The sequence below is a fragment of the Leuresthes tenuis genome, unplaced genomic scaffold (assembly GCF_036924035.1).
Source record: "Leuresthes tenuis unplaced genomic scaffold, fLeuTen1.0.hap1 SCAF_20, whole genome shotgun sequence".
NCBI classification, from domain to species: Eukaryota; Metazoa; Chordata; class Actinopteri; order Atheriniformes; family Atherinopsidae; genus Leuresthes; species Leuresthes tenuis.
In genome coordinates this window covers 11,470,568-11,484,453 of record NW_027325374.1, presented here as the reverse complement: position 1 = coordinate 11,484,453, position 13,886 = coordinate 11,470,568, and the positions used below count along the sequence as shown (strand labels likewise).

The window sequence follows — 13,886 nt, the reverse complement described above, 5'->3', positions numbered from 1 at the left end:
GTGCTAAGATCAAATCATGATTGATCCTGACCATTTCACAGTTTGGTAAGAGATTAATTTTGTACACAAAAAGTCCCAGAATGACTTAAAGTGCACTCTTTTTTTACACCTGACAGAAGTCCAGCCCTTTATCATTTTTCTTAGTGAGATGAGTGCATTGTTAGGCTCGAGCAGATGGTTGTCTTCAGGTCAAACAGTGTGGTGCGTGTGCATCAAGTTCATCTGAGAACAAATTTAACACGCTAAAAAAGTTCCAACTTATACAGAAAGGGTTTTTCATGAATCTGCTGCTGGTGCATTTAATACTTGTGCTTTGGCTGTAAGGCATTTGCGTGTGTTAGAGAGAACAGTTCTTAATGTCTTAGATAAATATGATTAACTTGTGGTGCTGTTATGGACATTAAATTAGTGGCTTTGCTTTAGTTAACCTACTGTTTTCCATAAAGCGATCTGTCACGATCTGTCGAGCTAAATAGTTGGATGAGTTTGATCTCAAAAGTCAGGGAAGGTCTCAGACTTTTTTAGGCTTGAAAATAACACCCGTACTTTCATTTTGTGAAGTACTGCTGCTTATTTTGAGGACTATCTCTGTCGGGTTATTAATGCATGCCGCAACGCCGTATTTTAGTACAATTAAATAGGAATCAACGCTTGAATGGCTGAAAAAGAGAACTTATTGTAGTGTTTCACGTGTCGTTTTCTTGGACATACTTAAAAGATGTTATTACTCAAACCAGAGGAGAGCATTGCCTGTGTGGAAGATCTGTGATCAGACATGCTAATAATGTGAAAATGACTTTATGTTCTACTGTTACGGTTCTACTGTTCTCTTTGTGTACCATGCCAAAGGTTTGTTTAGACCTGAGCATTAAGGGAACAGCTATTGAAGAGGAAGAATACCTTTAAAAGTGTTGTTATTGTGAAGGAATGCACCATTTGTGAATCGTTTGTAGGAAAGTGCTGGCCTGTGTTACATTTTAAATCAGTGGGACAGTTTGTTTGGATGAAGGTGTGCCTCGTTGGCTGTGTGTTTATACCCTTCCATGCCAACAAAAGCAGCTAAAAAAAACCCTGCAGATTACAGTGGAAGAGTGTGTGGCGTCTTTATTTGTACAATAAAACCCGGTCCGTTTATTCTTTGTGTTTGGGGAGGAGAGATGATATGTGGGACATTCAACTCAATAAATCGTTTTTTTTCTCTCTGGTAAGAAGGCATGAGTCCCTCTAAAAGTGTAGAGTTCTGGGCTGATATTTTTCTTGTCTTTAAATGGGGAAAAATATTTTTAGGCTACTGTAAGAAGGCGCTCGTTGCAGAGGGATCTGGCCGTTTGTCTCGTGAGACTGGAGGGCATGTCAGGATTTTACATGTCCATTCCTGTTTCACAAAATAACTTTTTTTGGATAGATCGGAGCAGCAATTTGAATCAGCCTGAACTTAAAACGTCTGAAACCTTCCTCAGTTTTTATGCCTCTGTGTTGGTGACGGTTATGGACAGAGGCATTAAGTTTTGCACTTCTTCTGTTAGTCTCGCTATTTCTGGTGGACAAAAGCACCTTTAAACTGTTTTTTCTGTGGACATCGGCTGCGTTTTTACTTGTTTTCAGCCCAGCCTTTGTATCGATCGTTTTCTTTTGTTTGTTAAGTCACCTCACACTGACCTATGAAGCTTTTCAAGCATGAGGAGGAATTTCCTCGAGGGACAAACCCTCCACGAAGCAGTACTTGTAGTTTGGCCCGCTTTGGTCCAGCTGTTACTGATAAAACCAACTGTAACAGTTTAAATTCTCCACACGAATTGTGGTACACAGACCGTGGAGCTTTATTTCTTCACAAGACTTTTCTTTTCTTTTTCTTTTTTTACTTAGTTCTCAGTTAGTCTATTCTGGCCGGGAATCACTAACTTTTGTTGGTTGTGTTGTCCTGTCCCAAAGGTAAATTGCTTCTTCTCTCTCCACAGGGGAGTATAAGGAGGTGTATGCTGCCTCAGGCTGTAGTTTCACTGCCACTACCATGAGCTGGAGCTTCCTGACTCGGCTGCTGGAAGAAATCCACAACCATTCCACATTTGTGGGCAAGATCTGGCTCACCGTCCTCATAGTTTTCCGCATAGTCCTCACAGCCGTGGGAGGTGAGTCGATCTACTACGATGAGCAGAGTAAGTTTGTCTGCAACTCTGGCCAGCCCGGCTGTGAGAACGTCTGCTACGACGCCTTCGCACCACTCTCCCACGTCCGCTTCTGGGTCTTCCAAATTATTCTGGTGGCGACACCCTCGCTCATGTATTTGGGCTACGCTGTCAACAAAATTGCTCGGGCAGAAGAGCGGGCAGATGGCGGGGGAGGGAGCAGTTATTCACGAAGGAAACCCAAGAAGCCCTATCTCGCAGGCAGAAAGCAGCACAGGGGCATTGAAGAGGCTGAGGATGACAATGAGGAAGATCCCATGATCTATGAAGTGACAGAGGTGGAGAGTGATGGTGGTGGCGCGGCAAAGGGAGACGGCAGTGAGAAACAAGTGAAGCGCAAAGTTCGCCACGATGGGCGTCATCGTATTAAAGAGGATGGATTGATGCGCATTTATGTCCTCCAGCTGTTGGTCCGCTCTTTGCTGGAGGTGGCTTTCCTGTGTGGACAGTATGCCCTTTATGGATTTGCAGTTCCTGCCAACTACGTATGCTCAGACCTGCCCTGCCCGCATAAAGTGGACTGCTTTGTGTCACGGCCAACTGAGAAAACAATCTTTCTTCTCATTATGTACGCCGTCTCCATGCTCTGCCTGGCGCTCGATGTATGGGAGATGCTTCACCTCGGCATTGGTACCATCTGTGAGATCATGCGTTCCCGCCAGCTGCAGCTTCCTGATGATGAGCAGTACGGACTCACAAGAGTAAACGGAGCTCTCAACGAGGCAGGATTAAGTGGAGACGAGTACAGCAGCTACCCTTTTACCTGGAATGCTCCATCGGCCCCACCAGGGTACCACATCGCCATCAAGCCTCTTCTGGTGTCAAAAGGGAACCACAACCAACCTCTACCCATCACTGATCTCACTAACGCCAAGATCACGTGTCGGCAGAACCACGTGAACATTGCCCAAGAGGAGCGTCAGCAGCACGCTAATAATGATGAGAATCTGTGCAGAGCTGGGAGGGGAGATGCTCCTCGAAGTGCTCATAAGGACATGGTTCAGTCTCAGAACAAGCTGAAGGCTGATAATCAGGCCTACAGCCAGCTGCAGAGCCACAGTAACAACCACAGCAAGCCCAACCGAGAACGTAAACACCGGCAGACCTCCAGACACGCCTCCAGCAAGGCAGACACAGACAGGGGCAGCAGTAGTAGCAGCAAATACGGAGTCATAAAGGGTTCTGAGTGGATCTGAAATACTTCTTCAAACAATGCAAAGTACAGTATTTACATTTGTGTATTTATACTGTAAAGGAAAAAATAAAAAGGGCTAACAGTTTTCATTATTTCTAATAATATTCAAACAATGAAAATAATAAAAGGAAGCTAGGAACCACCTCGCACCAGCCCACATTTTAACAGTTTCCTACACCTTTATAAACCTGCCTGTCTGTACAGGTAACAAATTGCACATTTGATACGGCAACTTTACAGATATTGGCTCTAACGTGAAATTGAAGGATAGTTTACACAAATATAAAGACTGGATCTTTATTAGTGTCTTTGTGGGTTTTGAAAATGTGCTTTTTCCAAGTAAAAAGTTGGCCTGGAACAAGCCTTTCCACTTCAGGGAGAAACATAATGTTTCGGGACTCGTTACAGTAAGCATCTGGTGTGCTTTACAGTTATATGCCACAGTTCCACTATAAGCATTCTGCACTGAGCAGTAATAGAAAAAGAAGAAAAAAAAAAAGAAGGATAGACCCTGCTACTTAGAGATAAACAGCAGCTTGCAAAAACTCCAAAGCTGTATCTGGGCTGTAAACCTTTTCCTTAAGAGTTGGGTGCCAATTTTGATTTCCTGTTTCAGCAAATGGAGGCTTCTGTGCTGAAGTGTTAAGTGCCTTTCATCAGCAGTCAGAGCTGTTTTACACCATCTCTTCGTTACTTTATGTTCAATATTGGAAAAAGTTTATTTTTTCCAACCACAAAAATGTTCTTATCACTGTGAACTCAAAACAGGACAATCTATAACAACATTTTTTTTTTTTGCTCTCCATGTCTTGAACTGCATTAAGTTTTCTGAAGACGCACATTTCTTTTGTTTTTTTCAGTAAGTTTTGATGTAGATGGGATTTTTTCAGTGGCTTTCGAGAAGGAAACGTGGAATGTTCCAGCTACTCATTTCTTTTGGAGAGAAAAAAAGAAGCTCTCGTTCATTGATGTTCTGACAAACTGTCGTGTGTATCGGTAAATGGAAATGTTTAGTGAGACCTTAGTGAGTCTTTACGGTGTTGTCATTGTTTTTTATTGTTTTAAATGTAATTTTGTTTTGATGTTCATGCAGCAGCTTTTCTTCCACCATCACTGGTAGCTCAGTAGTTTGTGTAACATGCCAAACAAACAAAAAAAGTCCCATCGAACCTGTATTTGTTGTGGCTTGGTAAAAATCATCTACTTAGATTTACAGATATTGAACCTGTAATGCCATTAGGGCTTCTAATTTTGGGACAGATTTTTTTTTTTTAAAACAAAAAGTGCATGTTTTCAATAAAGAGTTTGTATTTGTCTTATTGTTTTTGTATTTCATGGAAAGACATATAATCATTTTCGTATTGATGGGAAACAGTCAGTTGGTCAGTGACCCTGTCTCTTGTCTGATGTAGTTGGGAATGAGACCCCTGAGACCCTGAATAGTGGTTTTAGGTTATAAATGACTTTGCCCATTTCCCATGCTAGTTTGAATCAGCCAGAAGGATGTGGTGTCCTGATGATTCTCCTCAGTGAGGTTTCATGTGGTAAAATCGTCCATAGACTATCAGTGTTGGTTTTGGTCCATCTCCTCAGTTATATATTAGATAGCTAAAGCAACTGAGAATTTCAGATGCAAATTAGCCTAATATATTTATCAATTTTGCCCGTCCTTACAACTGAAATTGTGGAACAGTACCGATAAATCATTGAGAACAACAATCAAGTGAAGCGTGAACTGAACACACTGACATGTAATTACAGGTGAGTGTTTTTTCCTTAATGGCCCTGAATCTAAATATTGTACATATTTCCATAAACCAAGAATACATTGACATAGACTCTACAAGATTTTATAACACTTTCACTGACTGATAAAACTGTGCTGCATTTTAGACACTGTTGGAACCTTTTATAGTGTAACTGTCATAATGTGACTGAAAACACATGCTCAGAAAGATAAAAATATGCGTAGTAAAAATTTAATAGATATTGCTCTTTTTTTCCGATCTCCGATTTCAAACTTTCCCCTCTGAATTGTTGAAAAGTCAACAAATCCGTTTTGATCCGGCTTTACTTATGATACATAGTATTTATATATCAAAAGAATCTCTAAAGCTTATAACCATATATATATAGCTATAATTCCTATCATTATTATTTGCACACATGAAACATTGATATGTATAAATGATATAATATTGACATTTCCAACTGCATTGCATTGGGGGGAAAAAAAACAAGCATATACCGGATGTGACGCCGAGGGCACGTTTACGTCTTCTTCAGTGTTTTTAAAAAGCGGCGGTTTGCGTTTTCAACAGCTTTTGACGAACCGAAAGCATAATTTTCTTTATTAGAGGTTTTCTACACAACAACTAAACGTAAGTAGACAACCGTTCTCACTTGTACTCCAATGAATGACGTGGTATTGGGTTTAAAAATCGACGAGCGTAAAACTTTCTCTGTTGCTCACGGGTTGTCTGGATTGATGAAAGCTAAGCTAGCTGCGGTCAGCTAAAGCTAACGTGTGTGCTAGTTCTCTGGAAGGCTTGACTGCGCAGATGTAGTTCGATGATAAACGGACGCAATCAAACTTTTCTCTTGCATTGTTGTTAGAATTGCAATATCATTTGATTAAGGTTTTTGTAGAAATTCTTATTTTGATTTTTTACGAAAGAACAGTTGTTTTCAAACTGCCAAAACACATGATTATTGCACTTTGCTGTATGTTATTATTAGCGATTTATAGGGCTCCAAGCTATTTGAATCAGCACCCTAATGCAATGGTGTGTGAAGATGTTAAATTAAATGATGAAATAAACCTAACACAGAAAATCTATACTGAATGATAAAGAATGTTATTAATAAATCTGAAAGGAGTGGATACAGTTCATTTGTGTACCTGAGCCTTCTTACATTGGATGGATATAGTTTTTGGATGTGGCTACTTCCGTATCTTTCAGTAAACAAAGCAAATATTGCAATATTTTGTCTCTTGTACCTTAAAAGTAAACTGGTCTTCTAAATGTGGCCAAGACATTTTGGTTTATATCTAACCACAGTTTAATTAGATCAAAGTTCAAGTAGGATTTCTCTGAGTTTGAGTGTTTTGGGCTTTTTTGGTGTTCATTTCTTTCACCGACCCTGCACTTGAGTGACCTGCTTATGTTATGTCTTCTTGTCTTCTTCATAAATGCATTTGACACTTGTTTGTTTTTCTGTTTTGTAGATTTCTGGGGTTTTACTGCAACGCTGCGAGCCCCCTTACTGCAAAAGGAACATGCAGCCTCATCCGTCTTCTAAGGAGCAAGGCCTTCTTGGTAGACTCTCACCTGGGGAGAAGAAACTCGAGGGGAAGACTTTTTACTTGGATAATGTTAAGAAACGCTCAACATCCCTGCTTCTGGAGGCCATCTCTTATTTAGGGGGGGTAAGCATGTGTGAAAGAGCCAATATCTGTAATGTACCCCTCTCCAGTATCTTGCAGATGCTAATTGAAACAAATGCAACACATTATTTTTTTTAGGTAACAAGACTTTGAATTATCTACAAGAATTCAGCTAAACTTACTATTTTTCTAATATTCTTGCCTTGTGAGTGTCATTCTGTTCAAAATGCACCAAACCAATAAGATCTCAAGCAACACTATTTTCTTCAGTCGTACTCATGCTTTATCTTGAGTAAGATAATGTAAAAACAAAGGTCTTACTGTGTCTTTTTGCAGAAACTGATTGTATTTTTTTTCTTCTTGAAGAGGGTTGAGAGTTTCCTCCACAAGGATGTGAGCTTTGTTGTAACTGGAAGCCAAGATGACCTGAAGGATAAGTGTGTGGTTACCAAAGGAGGGGCAAAGGGGACGAGTGATGAAACACAACGTCCAATTAAACAATGCGAGAGCGGCCTCGGCAACAATAAACAACGACCAGGAACTCCTAGACCAGTGGCAAGTTTCTAACACGTTTTAAAACCTTTTATAACTTAATCCCTTTGGTTTGTTGATCAAATACTGTAAGATGTCAAATGTAGGGTTGCAAGACAAAAGTTGAAGAAAACAACTGAAAAATTACTTTTTACTTGAACTTTAATGCTGTACAATTTGTGGTAGCATACCACAGAGGAAACCTCTCTGTGCCTCAGACAGAGATGTCTTTAATGCCCCCTTCCTTAGAAGTCAGGCTATTTCTGATTCTACCGTTGCTCTTTCAGCAGCGTGTGAGAGCTGTATATGGTACAACGTTAAAAGAACGAGGATTGCAGTATAACTGGGGTCTGTTCTAACCAGGGATGGAAAAGGCTGCAGACAAATTTCCGCCATTATGTAACAGTCCATCAGTGGGAGAGCGAACTGGAGGGCAGAGCAGGTCAGCCTGACCTGAAGAGTTTAATTTCTCTGAGTCTTAGAGCATTGAGCTTTGGATTTAGCTGGAATCTCAGCTCAGGTGTTGCTTGTTATGGTTTTATGAATAAATCGACTCACCTTTTCACCCTGTCATATTTGCCGCTTCAACTTGCAAATCTTCCTTTTTGGCTTTTTTTCGTCTATGTTCTCTTTGTTAATCTGAACAAATAATAATCAGAAAGATTCTCCTGTAGATGAGAGCTGTGCAAGTTTTTTATTTTTTTAATATATCAATTATTTTTTTGCTGTTTAATCCTCTTAAGAATAAATAAATTATTGTGACTTAATTTACGAGAGAATAAAATTGAGAATGAGTTGTGTGGTCTAGTCCTAAAACCTGAACAGAGGAAACAAATGCTGCTACTTTCACTGTTCTTGTGTCTATTCCTTCTGGGTTTAACTGGAGCAAAAGTTTGAATATAACGACGGTATCCGTTCTGATATTGTCGGCTCTTGTCTTTGCAGGCGTGCGGCAGCCGGGGGAAGGCTCTGCTTGAAAAAGCTATTCGCAACAATGTAAGTTGGTGCAGCCAAAAACAAACTATAATTTATCTTGTGTTTTTTTGATTGTAGTGTTGATGAGATGGTTTGATATGTTGACTGTTTTTGCTGCTCCTTTCTGGTGGATCCGTCTCGTAGGAGCGGCTGCGGGGGAACAGTGTTTTGTCCAGTGCTCGTTCGTGGGGAGTGAGGATCTTGTATGCAGATGGTATCCTTCAGTCGAACATGAGCGGTGATCATTGAACATTATTGCCGCGTAGTGAGCCCTTGCTAACAGTAGATGGCACCATGTTTGTGCTTTATTTTGTTATGAGCTGCTGTTTCCTCCCTATTGAAGCATTCTGTTCTCTGTGCTGTGAGCCATGATTTAGATATATTTAGATATTGAGCTCACCTTATGTTTCTTAAGGCAATAACTGTTCCCTTTTTATTAAAATATAAATTGCAACCCTATCTAGATTTATTAAATGTTAGACCTTGTATTTTTTTACCACATGTACCAAATGCTAACCAGAGAAATATTTTGAGAGGAAGAGGAAATGTTGTAAGTTGTTGTCATTCACATTATTTTGGACCTGGAAAGGAGAGCTGAGAATGAGTCTGTTTTGAACATTTAAAGTTTGTGTTAGCTTATTTTAACATCATGTGCCGTTCCTTAACGTGGTATCAGATGTCCTCTTATATCTGAAACAGTTGACTCGAGAGAGCTTAAGTGCAAAACACAAGAGGACAGAGGTAAGTTTTTGGGCTAATTTACTTGAAATGTATTTAAAGTAGAAAAAGCCAAACCATTAAAAAGTGTTGATTGGAATCGACACTCCTTTGGGGCACTTATTAAGGTGGGATGAACCTGCCAGCGTTTAGGAAAATGTATTGTGAAGTCTGCTACTTAATACTGATAGGTTTTGTGTATATCTTTTATTTTGCAGAGGACTTCCATCAAACAGGGTTCTCCTGTCGTCAAAGGTTAGATTCTCGGTGCTTTTCAGTTGTACTTTCATTTCCCACAACTCTTAATGTCTTTGGGTGTATTTGTCTTGGCTAACTTCATTGTTCTTTTGTTCTGCTGTTCACAGCTGCTGCTTTGAGGTCCCCCTATCTTAAAATAGAAGACTCAAGCCGGTGAGTCTGCCTGTCATTCAGTGTATTTGGTTTGTTTTCTCCAGGCATGCTTGAAGAGAAATGGTGTTTCTTTCTCAGAAATCCCTCAACACTCTTTGAGGACTCTTACAAAATCCAGGGAGCTCAGTTCGCTTCTTAAGTCCTCAACTTTCTATTACAATCGGTGAAGAATAAAGCCAGAGAGAGGTGATGTAGATCCTCTGTTTGCAAGTCAAGTCTAAAGATAGTGAGACAATAGTGGGAGGTAGTGATCTGTACTGTTTGTTTCTGGCCTTCCTGCCCCACTGAGCGCCTGCTCTGGTGGTATTCATTTCAGTCCAGATTATTTTCTTAATTGAACCTGTTAAGAAGTCCCATCATGTATTGTGAAGAGCACCCCCCACTGCAGGGGGGTTGCTCCCCAGGAGCCCAGAGCTCGAGCGGATTCTATTTCTTTTTGATGAGGCTTTGGATGCTACACTGCCTGTTCCTGCAGGAGACCTCCATGTGTTAACGGGTCCTTTTATTTGCCCTCGCTTTTACGTTAATTGAAGTGCTCTGGGTAATGTTTGGATGGTGATAGTACCCATGACATCTGGAAGCCGAGCTGGGGTTGATATCCATTGAGTCATTTCTTACAAACTTTTTCTAAGAGCTTAGCAGTTTTTCCAGTTGAAAAAAGGTAGTTTTAAGAATATAAATAAATTCCACTGTCAGAATTCAAAGTTCCACTAAATGTTTTAGTTTTTTAGGTTTTAATGCATTTGATTTAATTTACATGTAATATTTTTGTCATCCTTTGTTATGCCATGTAATCAGGAAATACAAGCCTTTGCATATGCAGTCGATGACCTTTCCTGCTCTATACTACTCGGGTCGATTCAGCCCCTTTGAATCTCCTCCTCCTCCTCGGTTTGACAAACGGACAGGGCAAGGAGACCATAACACGAGGTAAGTTTAACCGTGCTTAAGTGATTGTTTGATATAAATCATTAAAATTGCATCTTTATTCAGTGTTTATTCAAAAATGCAATCTGCAAAGTTTGTTTATTGCTGCAAAAGTTATGTAAACAACTTGTTCTTTGGTGATTAGGGAAAAGAAAGCTGAAAGCGGCAATCGGGACAAGCCCCAGAGTCCTCTCAGTTATAACCCTTCGCCTTGGCGGCCACGCAAAAAGGACCTGTCTTATTGTGAATGTTGTTGTGAGGCCTTCACTAATCTGGAGGAGGTGGGCTTCTTTAAGAATTGTTTGTTTAATATAGTCAGTAGCTACTTTATTTTCTTCTCACGTTTGGATGTTGTCTCTGTAGCACTTACAGTCTGACCAGCACCGCTCGTTTGTGGCGGATTCCTTCAACTACAGAGAGGTGGATCAGCTTGTGGCTCAAATGCTTTCAGGATTTGACCTAAATCCATCAGAAGAAACACTGAACAGGTGAACTTTGAGTATTACTAGAGTTGTCTCAGTGTTGGGAAATTGCTTTTTCAGGGGCCCACAGAGGCCTCTCTGTTTTTTATTTTTATATATGCTAGTTTTCTGTGTCCTTTCTCCAGACCACCAACTCCTCTGCCGATGAATGAAGTCTGCGAACTAGAGCTTCTTACTGATGCGGAGACCGAGCATGCTGTCCGGGCCCTGCAGAGACGAGGTTCACCATTTCAAACTCACATTTCCAGCCCTACCCCAAGTCCTTTTTCCTGTGGCCCTGCTAGTCCATCAGAAGTAACTTTTGCCATCCCAAATCCAGCCACTCTACCTTCTAACACTCAGTCCTTCAGTATTGAGGCTGACTGCCAACCCCCTGATGTGCAGCCTCACCCTTTAAGTCCAGCCATGCCTGAATTAGCTGTTGAACCACAAGTGGAGGATGAGCTCGAACAGCAGCCCGATGCTCTCTCCCCCTGCCCCAGTGCTCCATGGCTCCACCCTGACCCTTACTCCCTGCCTCCAGTTCTCAGCCCACAAGTCCCGCATTCTCTCTACGTCATAGATCCTTATTCAGAGCCCCCTATCCTCAGTCCTCAAAAGTGCACAGAAGATGAAACTTTGCTAGGACAAATTTGTGAAATGAACATTACAGAGTGTGTGTCTGCATTTCCTTTTTATTCCCCGCTTCTTATCTCTGTGGCTGGGAGCAATGCAGAGGAAGAGAGAGCAATAAACTCGGAGAGCCTGGATGGATTTGGCGGCCTGGTATGTTCTAACAGAGGCTTGAAGTGTGCTGCTCTGAGGTTGCGGCGATCTCGTTCACTCCCTCGTCAGTCAACTGTAGCACCTAACCCCAAAAAGCGCTGTCGCTCTGCAAGCCCTGAGCACAGACGCAGTAAAAGGAGGAGGAGCGCATCATCTGGGCCGAGCGGAAGCTGGTCGGAGCAGAGGCTTAAAGATGTGGACAGCTGTTTATTATTTAACAAGGACCCTTGTCCTGAACTGAATGTCTGTACATCATCCACTTCACACTCTGTGACTTCTTCAAAACAGACTTGTACCACATTTTGTTTTCCTGCTGCACAGAATTTCAGTCGGGCACTGGATCAGATTGACTCAGTTGTTGATCAGCCACCATGCAAGCTGTCCTCAAAAGCAGCAACCTTTGATCCTCTTCCTGACATCAGCAAACCTCTCTGTGCAGTTTCCAGTCAAGACTCCCAGCGTTCGCTCTCCCTCTCCACCTCAATCTGCATCGAGCCAGCCCTCATCCCAGACCTGGCCACGCTCTCTCCGTCATCGTCCGACTCGGACTGGGACTGCGACTTGCTGTCACGCCTGGGTCTGACCTCGGCGCCTCCTCTGACACCCACTGAGCCCAACTGTGAGCTTGACAAAGAACTGCTCCACAGGCCGTGTCCCTGGATGCACGACACCAGCTACGAGTCACATCTGCGCACCGTGCTTCAGCCGTCCACCGCAGCAGCCTCGCTGTGTGGAGAGGACACAGACCCTTCAGCCTTTTCCAGGACTGTGGTACAGATTGTTGAAGTTCAGCACTGATGGTGGCTGTCCTAGACATACTTATGTCTGGAAGCAGGTCTTTGACTTTGCAGGGGGGCAGCACTTAAGCTCATCAAAATAAGTGTTCAGGGAATATAAATGTAAGTCTAATACTTCCAATGCTACTTTGTGGATGCTGTTTTTTTTTTTCCCATAAATTTAAAAGCGTGTTCTTGAACATTCTTCCTCTCATCTCCAAATCCTTTTCACGCACAGACACCCCCCCACCCCCCACCCCCCACCCAAAGCAATATTCTGCATGTTGTGCTGACTGCAGTTGTTCTGCAGCTCTGTCCGGGAACACATAGAGCTACTGAGAATTTAATGAGGCCTTTCTGAAAGGGGTCATTACTCAATTACTGTAAGTGCTGCGCCTGGATCAGATCCCACATGAGACCATGTCGATTGTCAAACAGGCGAGGCGTTCATGGAGTGAAGGACCAACCGGCCATGAGACAAATCGTCTGATTAATGTCAAATAGCGTTTCCTGTCTTTTGAAGGTGGGCCAAAGGATGCGAAGGAGGGGCAAGTGCCTCCCTGCAGTCTGCTGCCGCTCCACATAGGTTTGCCTGGAGTTAGCTGACTTTTCCAAACTGTTCAAAGTTGTCCAAAAGCCTCATGGATTGTTAAAGCTTTAATATATATATATATAACAAAACAAGAATGCAGTCAACAAACAGAGCTCATTTGTATATTATTATGGAAAACCTGTTAGTTCTCTAAGGGAAATGTTTTTAATAAATGTTTTTAGCCATACAGTTTCCCACGCAGTGTGTGATTTATTTTATTTTGTTTTTTTTGCTATTGACCTAAAAAGTGCTGACTTTGTCGGTTGGAGCCCAGAGGAATGAGAAGGATGAAGCAAGGGCAGCAGCAGGTTGATGCGTCCTCATCACCTCATCCTCCTGCTGGCATAAACAATATTTGATATCTAATCTGCACTCCTGTGTTCATGACCCATAACTGTCCTGATTTGATGGAATTAACAGTTGGCCCCGTTTAAACCCTTTTTATCCAACGAAGAGGAGCAGTCCTGTCCTTTTAACTTTGGTTTCTCCTGCCAACTTTGACAGAGGGAAAGAATGTGGGGAGTTTGAGGACAGAGACATGCTTTGAAAGCCGATGTGAGGAAAAACATTTCTGGAACGGCCTTAGTGTGCGAGCCGGTCTCAAAACAAAAGCTCGGACGTGGGAGGGGAGGAAGAAAAAAATGTAGGAATATGGAAAATCGTTTTGAAAAATTTGAGTTGAATTTTTGTTAGATTTACAGAAAAAAGGGTCAAGTCCTATTGTAGAACCTGAGCGTGTGTTTTTAGTTTGTTATCGTGCAAATAACAATACTCACACTACTTTGATTATTCAGTATGAAGCAGTGCAGTTTGTGTGGTACTCGCAGGTGTTTTGGACCCATCAGGACACCTCACAGAATGGGGGGGTGGGCTCCCCTCCCTAAGCCCCACGTGCTTCTGTTTCCAGGCCCACGGCTCCTCCCGCAGTCTCCCTCTTGAAG

At 42.0% G+C, this 13,886-nt stretch overlaps 2 protein-coding genes and 1 long non-coding RNA gene across 3 annotated transcripts; all 3 read left to right on the top strand.

Moving 5' to 3' along the window:
• Positions 1-1,959: 1,959 nt before the first annotated feature.
• On the top strand, positions 1,960-4,308 carry LOC140278413 (gap junction gamma-1 protein-like). Its single transcript, XM_072373408.1, has one exon. The coding sequence runs from the start codon at positions 2,012-2,014 to the stop codon at positions 3,380-3,382; it is 1,371 nt and encodes a 456-aa protein (XP_072229509.1). The 5' UTR covers positions 1,960-2,011; the 3' UTR covers positions 3,383-4,308.
• A 1,367-nt stretch (positions 4,309-5,675) lies between these two features.
• LOC140278414 (uncharacterized) lies at positions 5,676-7,523 on the top strand. The gene is made up of 3 exons (XR_011909194.1): positions 5,676-5,762; positions 6,611-6,811; positions 7,136-7,523. It is a non-coding gene; the product is annotated as an uncharacterized lncRNA (long non-coding RNA).
• Positions 7,524-8,228: 705 nt separating this feature from the next.
• Positions 8,229-13,102, top strand: dbf4b (DBF4B-CDC7 kinase regulatory subunit). The gene is made up of 9 exons (XM_072373407.1): positions 8,229-8,296; positions 8,420-8,489; positions 8,952-9,016; positions 9,211-9,247; positions 9,358-9,403; positions 10,202-10,333; positions 10,476-10,611; positions 10,694-10,818; positions 10,938-13,102. The coding sequence occupies exons 6-9, from the start codon at positions 10,221-10,223 to the stop codon at positions 12,373-12,375; spliced, it is 1,812 nt and encodes a 603-aa protein (XP_072229508.1). The 5' UTR covers positions 8,229-8,296; positions 8,420-8,489; positions 8,952-9,016; positions 9,211-9,247; positions 9,358-9,403; positions 10,202-10,220; the 3' UTR covers positions 12,376-13,102.
• The last annotated feature ends 784 nt before the right edge of the window (positions 13,103-13,886 follow it).